The sequence below is a fragment of the Caloenas nicobarica genome, chromosome 2 (assembly GCF_036013445.1).
Source record: "Caloenas nicobarica isolate bCalNic1 chromosome 2, bCalNic1.hap1, whole genome shotgun sequence".
NCBI lineage: Eukaryota > Metazoa > Chordata > Aves > Columbiformes > Columbidae > Caloenas > Caloenas nicobarica.
The window spans coordinates 67,176,957-67,189,855 of NC_088246.1; the positions used below are offsets into that span (position 1 = coordinate 67,176,957).

General features: G+C 37.8%; 1 protein-coding gene across 1 annotated transcript in view; it reads left to right on the forward strand.

Moving 5' to 3' along the window:
- The window catches only part of DCDC2 (doublecortin domain containing 2), a 67,507-nt gene that overhangs the window by 35,821 nt on the left and 18,787 nt on the right, over positions 1-12,899 (forward strand). Inside the window, exon 10 of the mRNA XM_065629625.1 lies at positions 12,145-12,245. Coding sequence (XP_065485697.1) covers positions 12,145-12,245 — 101 coding nt within the window. The remainder of the gene's footprint in view (positions 1-12,144; positions 12,246-12,899) is intronic.

Here is a 12,899-nt window from a genome sequence, read left to right on the forward strand (position 1 = left end):
CAGTTGCCCTTCAGCAGCTTTCTGGTTTATACTGTAGGGTGCTGTGACACTTTCATACCTGTTTCATTGCTGATTGCCCATCTGTGAAGCTGAAGCTATTAATAGTGTATGTATACATTTTTTATCTTTCTTTTTTTAAAGAAAATTCATAGTGAATAATATTTTGGAACTTTTCAGACTCTCTTGTTATTCAGATTCTCTTGTAATTGTAACTTTCATTAAGCATGAGGGGTGTAATAGGTAGAGAGCATCTAACTTCTTTCTAAGGAAATAAACCTGTTTCTGAGGAAATAATTATTTTTTTCCTCATTGCTAGAATTGTTTGTATCAATATGGCAAAACAAATAATAATAAAAGTGCTGAATAAAAGGGTGTTTGGTGGGATTGCAAGATTTACTGGTGAAGAATTTGTTGTATATTCATAGTTTCTAAAAATGTCGAAGTTTCTAGGCAGAAAGCTAAATGACCATCTAGAAGGTATGATATCTGGTTAATGTTGGTAAAGTGAAAACAATGCAGAAGGGTAGGTAAATGGTGAACTGACATACTTTATAGGGTGCTACTTCAGTGATAAAGATTTAGAAAAACACTGATGAAGCCAGTTTTCTGAAAAATCTCATCTGATCATACAGCAGAGGTCATTAAAACATCAGTAAGATGTTGTGATATGTAGACATAAAGAATAGTGAATATCACTATATACATATATATATATATATATATATATATAACTTCATAGCTTGAAGAGTTTTCTTTAAACTTTATTCAAGTTGTAATTCATAACTTTGTGGCTTTCTTTTGGAGTTGTTTTTACCTCCAAGTCATTATGTGAGTGTGAAATATAACTTTTTTTCTGACTAATACAAAGTTATCCTTTTGAACATATCAATTAAATGTATGTCCCAATGCTCTTTAAAAAGTTCTTGTGTGTACTTCCGATGGTTGATTTATGGACTATGACTTTAGAGCAAAAATAGCAATTCTATTGTCTTTTGTATTAATATAATAGAAGTGTGACAAGAACTCAACAGAGCAAAGAACATTGTGGTGGGTGTTTTTTTCATTTTAAGTATTCATTACAAGCTAATGTGAATACTGTGCTACAACTGTGGAACAAGAATCTTTGATTCAGTTAAAAGGAAATAAAACCAAGACACAAACCCTGGACAAATTTTGTTTAATAATGAAAGAACAGTTGTTTAATTTTAACAAAAAAGCTTAATAGAAATTAGTGTTAAAGGTACTGAGCCTCTGGGTTTCAGAATGCAAATAAGTGACTGTGGCTTACACTGGCACTCAGACATTTCGTGTGCATGTTGGTATTTCTCCTGTGCTTACATGCTTTACGTACATGCCTGCTGAGGACCCATCATGTTCCCCTTTGGGTGCAAAAGGAGCCTATACTATTGGTATAGCATGTTAGGATCCAGAGGGCAGATGAGGGTACATGTCTTTTTCTAACAATACTGTTTTTCTTCACCTGTTATTTTCAGTACCTCTTCGTATACTGAAGACCTGTGTTAACATCCAGTCCAACTTGAAAGGGCGGAATATAGGCTGTTGCTCTGTGTATTAGTCCAAACTCTTCCTCTTCTCCTAATGCATATGGTCTCAGCACTGTGAAATATCTCCCTGTCAATAGGATCTTTCCTTAACTCAGTCCTGGTTTGTCAGCTGGTCTCTGGGTGAGATGGATTCCTGCAGCCTCTGGGTCACTAGTGAGACTGAAGTGGATGACAGCAAGGCTTTAAAAGCTGGTCATGGGGGTGGTTTATTCTATGTTAAGGCCCTTCTGTTTCACCTGGAGATGACTGTATGAGATGAAGCATCCCTCTTAGGGAGGCAACTAGTACCATACAGTTGATTAGCTGTGATATTTCAGGTAGATTCAGTTAGTGGAAAGGAGCATTGCTGCTTTCTTCCCAGTTTGCTTCTGTGTTTTGAAGAGTGCTTCAAACATATGTTTGAGGAACAAAAACTGAGAGGGAAGTGTGCAAGTGGCGCTTTTGTTCTCTTCCTACCTTTGCCCACAAATGCCAAGCTGTAAGCAGGCACAAGCACACCGGACTTCTTGGCATGTCTGTTGTCTGTCTGCATTATGGCTGTTAGCCAAAGTGCTGCTCGGGCTAATAGCATTCAAACTCTGCATAGCACGGACTAAAAGAGGATTATTTGCAAAGACTCCAGCTGTAGTGTACTTGGCCTCGCCTTTGCCTTGTCCATTCAGAAGACATGAATAGAAGTTCAGAAAAGGCTGTATGTTTGGAGAGGCTATTTCAGTATCTTTCCCGATGGCAACAAGAAAGATGCAATAAATCCTGTTTCTTGACTGTGATACACTTTCAGATCCCAGCTGCTCTTGGAAATCTGTTGAGGGCAGGATGCATCTTGCCTACCTCCTACTATATGAGGGTTAGAGGATTAATTCAAACTGGGCTTCTAGGCTCCAGCCATAAAAGACAGACAAGTGTGTCTGGAGATGCCCATTCTCTCAGTTGACGGTGAAATTAGAAATCTAGCAGATACCAGATGCTGAAGTATTGGATGTACCATGTATATTATTACTGCTTGAATTATGATATTTTCAGTTTTATTTTGGAGTGAGGAGTCTTATTTTGAAATGGAGATGGATTTTTGATGGAGAGCTAGAAGCCAACTCCAGGAACACATTGATAATGATTGCTCCCAAGTACTGTTTTGATCAGCATAGTTCCGCTGTCTACTCCGAAGGCTTATTGCAGTTCCTCAGTTGGCTTTGCAGGTTTATTCAAAAAAATTCCTTCAAATTCAAAGGCTTTGGATTGGGTAAGGGAAGCACTTATCGCCATCTTATGATTTTTTTTTTTTTTTTTTTTTTTCCTGATGGACAACAGAAAAACACTCTTGGCATTCTAGTTGGCTGCATTTATCTCTCACTGATGTGGGCTAATTTATTTTAATATGAAACCAGTAAACTGTATGGTGAGTTTGCACATGCACATTTTTGAGAGTACTGAAACAGATAAAAGGAAAATATTCATAGTTGAAAATATATCCCATATTCTTTGCTGTCCTTGTCCCTGCCAACTTAGCAGTTATGTGGAATCTTCTCTATTTTGGGTCCCAGACTGTTTGAAAGAGATTGTTTTCTGGGACTTAACATCTGAAGAATTATACTCATAGCCTGTTTAAAGCTTAACTTAATCTTTCAACAGAGTTTAGTTGGGCTAGCCGTGTATTTACTTTGGATGTTTTGTTTTAATACACTGAGAATGTCACCAGCATGCCATTCATACTATAACTGATCCATGTCATAATCCTCTCAAATTGAGATGATTAAAGTATTTCTTAATGTTGAAAGCTCTTTCTGTAAGATTTAAATTCACCACTTAGAACAAATCCAGTAGACTATGAGGTGGTTTAGAGCCTAGACTAGTGCAACCGTTTCAGCAGAATTTGGACTTACGAAACTGACAACAAAGGCACATTTAATTATCAGGATCTTGGTTTAAGGTTTAAACAAACAAACTCAAATCCTAAATCTATGTATTTTTTGGTTTGCACCACATTCTGTAAACAGTATATTGTAAGAAGTTGAACAGGAAGGCAGCAAATTCAGAAGCATAGTAGAAAATTCTTGTAAGGGAGCACCCTCACTTTAAAACGTATTCCATTCAAATACAGTAGTTTAATTGTCGTTGCACAGCTTGCAGTGTAACCTCCCCACCCAAACTATAAAATAAGTTCTAGAGATAATAGAATGTGAATTTTGAGTTCTTGCTATGATTTGGAAAAGTACTATACTGGAGATGGGATGAGCCACTTCATAGTTTTTCAGATCTAGATTTGAGTAATGTGAGGTCTTAGAAGTTTATGATAATTTCAATGTCTTGGTTTTGCTATTGGCTAAAAAAGGAAGAAAAAGGCCAACCCTTAATTAAAGGGAAAGCTGCACAGAATATCAGGTATGGCAGCACTCCTGCTATTGTGCTCTGAATTGCTTTCAAGAAAATTATGAACTTGCCAAAGAGTATAAACCCAAACTGCTGAATATCAGCTGTGCATTGTGAGCTAAAACTGTTGTCCATTTTTTTTTTCTGACAACTTTTAGGATTAAAAAACTCTGTATTTAAAACATAGACACATAGATCGTATCACTGTGTGTTGTCAAAGCAGACAAGGAGTGCGCTGAAGAATGGAAGATCATCTTGTTCCTTGTATGTAGAGATTTTACAGGACCTGTAAGTTTATTCCTCACATAATAGGAGATAAAATCGCAATCTATAGTAAGAAATGAGAACCCTTGTTGCTGTTAGTGTGTATTGTTAGAGTGCTGAATCATGGGAGCCAGAATACACTAATGCCAGTGGGGAACAAGGATGATGGTAGACCTTGCAGCCTCTTTCTTTGAGCACATGGTGAGTTTCTTTGTTTGCTTTTAGTACAATGAATGCTTTGCAAAACATTAAATGGGCAAATGGTACTTTGCACCAGGAGAGCCGTTGCTTAACTCACTGCAGGATGAAGTGTAGGTGTACTGATGCTCAGTTAGGAGTGACTGGACCAGGACAGATGTTTCAGGACTTTTGCATTTGCTTTGTCACAGTTTAGCCCTTAGGACCCAGCTGTACCCAAGAGAAGGCTGAGTTTTGGAACAGGCATGGAATTAAAAAAGATGTGGCTGAATAGGAGCTGATTGGTTAATTTCAGAATGCAAATGGTCCTAATGATCTGTCATTTAAATAAATGAATAAATTAGATGCTTAAAAATGTGAAGAATAAATGAAGTGAATGACCAAAGTAGGGCAAAAGAAGAAAAAACCTTGTATGATGACATGCAGTCCTTTATTTTCATAGCTGTTTGTGTATAAAGATAAATGAGCTGTCGCAGCTAAGGCAGCTTTGCCTTTGCACTAGCGTTACTGCATTTCCTACCAATAGACTGCCGCATACAAGGTCAACATCTAGAAGCACCTTTTGCAGTGCCTGTTGAGGCAGTTAGATGTCACCAATCTACAATGGTGTGAAATCTTATTAGAAATTCAGTATTTTCTGAAGAGACGAACTAATTGCTTAGAAGCTTGAGGCTGCAATATTATCAGCTGAAGGAAAAAATACGTATTTTTGTAATATTCCCAACAGTTTCATATGTATATTGCTACCAGTTTCTTTTTAATTCCATTACTTTTTGATGACAGAAGTTACAGGCGCACACACACACATGCAAACCTATCACCAATGCAGTGGATTTTTCTTGGAAATAGGCATTGTACAACAGTGATACTTTGAAATTACAAAAACCAAAAGCAAAAGCAAAACCAAACCAACAACCAGAAAATAAAATTATGTTGTAGGCAAGCATAAATGCACGTCCTCCCTATTCCTCATAGCAATCTACCCAATTTAATGAGCCACAGATTTTTCACATTTTGTTTTTAATTTGACTTAGCATTTTTATGAGGCAGCCTCTGTGGTAAGTCACATTAATGTTTTTTTTTATAGTCACATTAACTTTCTTGCTTGCATACAGAGCTTGCAGTTAGTAAATGCCTCTGATTTCCATAAAATATTCAGGGCAGACTATTATTACAATGATTTTTTTATCCCTACTGCTAAACATCAATCAGTTTAAAATTTGAAATGCATTAATGACTGTACAGTACTGTAATTTGTGCTGCAATAAATGTTTTACAGTTAATGCTGGTTAGGAAAGGAGCTTACACAAGAGCCATTAATTTCTATGCTTAATTATTTAAAATATGTAGATTTCTTGTGAGTTAGTTCAATGTATAACTCAATTACTGTTTAATAAAGTCATATAATTTTCTTGTTTATCAAAGTGTACAAAAGGATTCCAGCTGAAATACTGAATGGCATCAGACAAAAAATTATCTTTGCACTTTAGGCAAGGTCTGCTCAATTATATATATGCACCAATTCATTGCTTCTTCCTGTACATATTGAATGACTACATGATACACTGAACATCTGCGTATTGAGACAACTGGCAACATGTATCAGTTGAAATGTTTTTAATCAAAATGTATTGGGCATTTATAGATTTGCTGTTGCTGGTAATTAAACTGTTCTGTACCTATCAGGAGATTAGCCAGAAGTATAAAATTTCTAGGAAATTCCCCTGGATGGTCAGTGGACTCCTTTTCACACAAAAGAATTCTCAGGGTCTTCAAAGCCAGCATAGCTGGCATGGCTAAGGGGACAGGACAGAGCAGGTGACTCTGAAGATGAAGATCCTTGGCTGTTAAGAGCTGTTCTGCAAGAAGCATAACTTTACAGCAGTCTTAACCTGGTCTTAAATTTTATTGTTTTTATTTGTCCTTTTACAACAAAGTCCCAGAGGTGAAAAAGTACTGTAGGAATACAGTACCACCTTTTCTTATCTTTGGTGAAACCACCTGAGGACTGAACCACTTACCTTATGTAACAGACCTTGGCCAAGTACAAAATGAGAAGCCCCACACTCTGTGTGTCAGTCATCATCCTTTCTAAGGTTCTGATCCTAACCTCACCACTCTGCCTTTCTCCTACCCATAGCCTCTGGACATGATTTCCAAAGAGCCAAGCCTTCAGAAAACATCCTCCCTTATGTAATTAATTTCATGACTTTTTTTTTTTTTTCTCTGATGAAAATGTTGTCTTGTTTATATTGTTTGTGTGGCTGCATTGCTGCTAGGTGTGGAGGTTAGCCATAAAGTAGGTGCTGGTGTTTCAACAGCTGTATCATTTGATTTTGCTTAGGGCAGGTTGAGTTGGTTCACTGTTTTTTGAGACACTGCCTACCTCTCTTCGGTAGAGCTGTTGTCAGGCTTCAAGTGTTCCCTTTCCTGAGAACCCTCACAAGGCTTTGGGGAATTAAGAGCTTTGGGCAGTCTGAATCCTTTTGAGAGTTCATCAGTCTTTCTTGCTGTGGGATTATGGAGCTGGAGAAGAGGTGAGATAGTTCATAACTTTTGAAGAAGCTCCATAGGAAAGCACTTGTGGTTGCAGTTTTCATTCATTCCTCCACCCTGAAGCCAAAAAACACTGTAAGAGTTCTTTCCCCAGAACATAGAGCCACTGACCAGAGTTTTACTAAATATTGTTCGTTGTAGGAATAAATAAGACAGCAAGAAAAATACTTGCCTGACAATAATGAGCATTTTTTCATTGCTGCATTTTGCTGCACCTCTGTCACAAATGAGTATGTGTGGGAGTATCTGAACATAGAAATTCAATTGCAGATAGGTACTAGTAAAACGACATTCCTGTTCTCAGGCTTTTCTGAAAGAAGATTCCTTTAAGAAGCGTAAATTGTCATGGGTAGCTGCTGGCTTGTTCTTTCCTCTCCTCTCATTCTTTCAGGCTTCTAGTCTTCCACTGCATGTATCCCATTCTTTTGCCTTCCTGCCACTGTGCTGGACCCCATTTTTTTCCTTATTTTCCACCCATCCTTCCTCATCTTTCTTTGTGTCCATATCCTTCAGCCTCTGCATATCCTCTCCAGTTGGCCGCTCCTCTTGTGAATGCCTTTTCCCTCTTGTTTTCTGTTCTTGCCCTTCTGCAGGTTCTTTCCCTTTCTTCTCTAAATTACTGAACTTGACCCTCCTTTAAAATAATCAGAAATAATGAGGGATGTCTGTTTAGGTTACCTCACTTCTCTTTGTGTAGGGTATAAAAATAGTGGTGATTTTTAGCTCAAGACAGTCTGTTTCAACACAGTGACTGGCAGAATGTGAAAAATTCCAGTCTCTTCTGGTTGTCTAGACACCATGGTAAAACATCCTCACAGAAGAGCAGGAGACTCTCAATAATATTTTGCTTGGCCTGTTGACAGAAGCAGCACTTACTGTGGCATGGTGAACTGAGAACCTAACTGAAATAAATCCTCTGATTTATACTTGTCAGCAAAGCTGTTGGAAGATATTTTGGAGCTCAAAGAGCCCTTGAATCCTTTGCTGCCATCATATTCTACTCAACTTGGAGCAAATGGGTAGAGTATGCCACATCTTAGCGGTAAGGCTCAGACCTACCTTCCTTTCTTATCCCCTTTTAGAGCTCTTCTGCCCCAACATTACCATGACCCTGACTGTGGCCAATTCTCAGTTTGAGGCACAGAACATCATAGGAGCATGTTTAATCTGCAGTATTTTATGAACCATTTGGGGTAGGCATAAATGTTCCATCTAATGGAAGTGCTAGGAATTCTCCTTCAGTAAGATACACTACTTATTTCTAACTTGGGCAGAGATTCCAACAGAAGCCCATAACAATATAGAATGAAGGCTTGCAAAAGTGATTTTTTGTGTAGTTTGTAGCATTTTCTAAAATGCCTTCTTGGTTTTTTCCTCCCTTAAGAGAAGTGTGTAGAAAATGACTAATGATTCAGAGACAGTGATGTGAAGTATTGCATCAATAAGATGGTTTTTGTGCCTTTTTTTTCCTAAACCAAAAAGCGTTTCTGAAATATTACCTATTAAATATGAGGCAAAATTACTCAACCTAACACATTTGCTTGGGCAGTGCTGAGTAACTCACAACACTGATAAAAGTGATTATTGTGGTCTGCAAATTCCTACTGACAAGATCTTGACACAGAATCACATAAGCAAGTGATATGTTGGCCTTTCACTCAACGGCCCTCCTCCAGATATTTGTAAATTTACATGCAAAAAGTGTAGATATTTCTAGCTGGAGTAACAACACTAGTAATGTTTTAAATTTTAAGCTACTTTCTTAATGTTCCATTTAATCAGGTTAATTTTTTGTAAAGTATTTTACAATTTTTGTATTTCTTTTCACTTTTGCTACCAAAAGATGAGAGTATGTGTCCTATGTAAGACTAATTTCATTCCTTGCCATTTTGTTTGGATTTTTTTTTTTTTCTTCAAGTGTTACAACCTTCCCATTTTTCAGTTAGTGTTATTTTTTTCCTTGCCTGTTTTGGCATGTTTCAGACCTAAGTGTTTTTCTTCCTTCTGTAACTATTAATGGTACATGTGTTTTGGACATTTGTCTTCCATACTCTGATGTTTGTGCAGAGGTAAATAATTAATTTCCCTTTCGTTGTCAATTTTCTTCTTTCCTTAAATAATTTTTTATTTCCCTTTTCTGACAACAAATCTTTCCTGCCATCCTTTCAGAAACCAGCTAATGATCTTTTGTGTTGTATGCATTTGAAATACGCTATTTTTTAACTACTTGTTTTCTTTGAAGAATATAGCTGTTCTAAAAATGGGATAATTTCCCATTTTGTCTGAAAACACTGTCCTTGAAGTTTTTGGATGACTTCTGTGGTGGCTATGCTTTCCCATTGCAGCCTGACATCTAATTTTGGCATCTTCCATTCTGTGGAAGAGCACGAATGCCATTTCACTTGGAGTGCTTTCTGTGCAAGGCAATGAACAGTGGTATCCTTGAGAGATGCTGGGAGGTTCTGCAGAGCTCTTTTCAACTAATCTGTTTTCATTTATGACCAGCTTTCTGAGCAGTCACCTGTTAGAAAGTTCTTGGAGGAAATCCTGTGGGGATTTCAGGTTTTGCTTATTGAAATGTCCCTGTTACTAGCCTTTTGGGTACACTCTTTTGAATACGAAATTCCATTGCATGACCTGGATAGAAACCTCTTGTCTTCCTCTGTCTCCCTCACTCTCTCCTGGTTTCATGATTAAGGGTTTTGAAAATAATTGCATATCTGTCTCCCTCTGTGGAGTTTAGTTGCTGGGTTATTCAGCATAGCCCCGAGACTGATCTGCTCATCTAGAGAGAAGTGCTTTAAAATTGAGAACCCTCAACTCTTGAGATTAATTTTGTGGATTTGGCCTCCAGGGCCAACACATGTTTGTCTCCCTTGTACTTCTTTTGCCCCACCAGAGACAAACCTGATGAGAATTACCTCTGCATCAAAGTCCTTCTACCTCTAGAGGCCACACAATCCCCATTTTGGTTGAAAGACTTGAGGATCTTGAAGGCAAAGGTGTTATTATAGAGTCTAAATGGTGGTATTAAATGCAGTTCTCTCAGACACTGATTAGATTTTTTTTTTTATAGTTCAGTGAGCTGAGGAATCTAGGACAAGATTTTATTTTCTTAACATACTTAAGGGAAGGCCTTCGGCTAAGAGAGTTTTCATGATGGCTTTCAAGGAACATAATACATTTTCCTCTCAGAATATGGCAGTGATGTATATCTAAATCAAATGTCTATGGTAAGAGGCAGTGAAGATAATATCAGACAAGAGAAACAGAACCTTCTGTTCCTTAGAGAGCTCAGAAAAATGGGAAATGTGAAGTGCATTGATTATTTGAAAAAGTACAAGTAATACCCATGCAGATGCATTTTGTTACTATTCTCAACCACTCCATGTTTTTATTGCTGAATTTGTCAAAAAACCCTGTCTTGGCAAAGAGGTCTACTGTAATGAAATATGTACACGTGGATTGTCCAAGATTTACCATACTGCCAGCAAATATCGGATGTCCTTAGTTGATTTCAATGGAACGTACTACAACAGATGCATTATATTTAATAATCCACACAGAGAAAGGAAATTAAGAAAAGAAAATTATTCTTTCCATGCTAAGTATGAAGGTGGGACCTTTTTTAAGATGAGCGAGAGGTTCAGGATAAGAATCCAACCAAAGATGCTAAGAACCCTGTGGTATTTCCAACACCAGTACTTTCAGAGGACAAGTAATATGGATCTTTTGGGGAGGTAGGGAGGTTCCAGCGAAACTGATGCTCAGGTAGTCGAGCTCAGAAAATCTCGCTCCTAAGATGCAGCCAGCACTACCACTCTGGAATATCATTGTGATGTTCCATAGACTTCCTCATTTCTGCCTCTTCATTTCAAACTGTGAGAACAGCTTTCATTTCTGGTGCTCTGGTCAGTGGCCTGTCAGTGGACATCTAAGACCATCTGGATGAGCTGGCATCTCGCCTCAAGTCAGCTATTTGCAGTGGTATGGTAGGCCTCAGAATTTTGTTCCTAGTGTAAACTCTTTCCTTGGCTCCCATAATTATGAGGAAGTAACTGGAAAACTAATATCCACAGTAGTAAATACCAACTTTTTATGCAGGTGGTCTCCAGATTTCTCTAAGTCTTGTCTTTTTACACATTCTTTTTCCTCTTTCTCAATGTTTCACAGAATGGTTCAGTGCCTCGCTAGGGCTTTTAATTTAACATTGTCCAGCAACGTAGATCAATTTGTATGGTCAGCTGATATTATCAAGTTCACATCCTTTTATGAAGAATTAAGAGGCAATCCAAAACAGCACAAGTATTTTTTCATCTTATTGTAATTACTTACTATGTGGGATATGAACACATCAACATAGGACGATCTGTCTTTCCTAGATAGATGGAGGGAGAGTGAGATGATTTGGAGTAACCTGTGCTTTTAATTTCTGGGCTGTTTTCAGTTTGGGGGGAAGGGAGAGAGGAATGTGTGTCACTTGGAAATTGTTTATTTTCTGTATGTATCAATCTTAACTTTCCTAGTTAGCTGATACAGAAAGACCAACATTAAAAACCTCTAAGACGCCTAGTTATTACTTACACTTGGGGGAAAAAAATTACTCAAACTAAACGGTATAAAATCTTTGCAAAATTGAATACCATTGTAACCATTAACCTTGTTCCCTAGGAGTATGTGCTTTTTAATGGGGATGTGAAGTTTCAGCTATAGTTCTACTTGCACATACTCAAAGGTGGGGAGTAGCATTAATCCCAACTGTTTCTGTGAATCTTTTACTCCTTTCCTGGATCACTATGTTTGTTGTTGATTCAGAGCCTGAGGTTTTTGCTAGATGTGCATTGTAATGCTAATTACTAGAGGGTACTATCATTGACTGTAGCAATAGAAGTAATACGTTGTCATGTATTTAGTTAGGATTTACTCCTGTCCTTTGCCAGAGTTAAAGGAACTGCAGATCCAGGGCTTTGTTTAGTGTCTGTTTCCTGTCCCCAAATCGTGCAGCATGTAAGTATTTCTTATTAAAAAGGAAAGGAAAATAAATTGACAATAATGGGAGACTGAAAACTTCGTTATAAGAACAGTATAGGGAATGGTGAGCCAGCTCAGAAACCCGACTGCAGTTCAGCAGTTGTGCCGCCGGGTGCCACAATTGGGCTTCACTTCCTTCCACTCTGTATCTTTCCCATTGTAGGTGAAGATGTTTACAAAGCCAGAGAAGAACTGTCTGAAATGTGGGGGGCAGCTGAAGTACAGGAAGATGAAGACACTCGTGTAGAAGTTCCACTGGACCAGGTATTGATTGAGCTTGAAATAAGTGGCGCTTTTTTTTTTTTTGTAAGGATCACAGGCTGTGTATTGTTTTTCTTTCGCCAGTTTCTTTCAGGTGTACAGCGTAATTCTGTGGGGTTGATTGTAACAGCTCAAGGGTATGGCTTCTTTTATAGGAGCTTTAGCAAAACTTCTTTTTCTGTTAATGTGTCAAATATCAGTTACCTTTTCATTGTACATAAACTTGGGAACTGCACTGAGAGCTCTTATAGGGCTTAAGTGAATCAGGACTCCCTAGCTGCTAAATAGATCCATCTGGATTACAGTCCCTTTGTACTGGTGGAGCAATGTAAAGGGACTATGGCACAGAGTCAAGGTCAGAATTCCTGTAGTCCTGTACCACAAACAGGTGTGGATTTATCTGATTTTTATTAAAGCTGCCAGCACTTTCTTCTGTTGGAGCAACAAGGAACTTAGCCAACTTTCATTCTAAGACTTATGTGCAATAACTAGGTCTTGATAACTAAACATAAGATTATATCTCCTTTGCTTTACTTTGATTTATTTTTAAAAGAAACTCCTGTGAACTGAAATAATACAGTAAATAGGTAAGTTGAAGTTTATTCTGATGAACTGGAGAGTAGAACTGCTTAAATTATTTGCTGAAAACTTAACTTT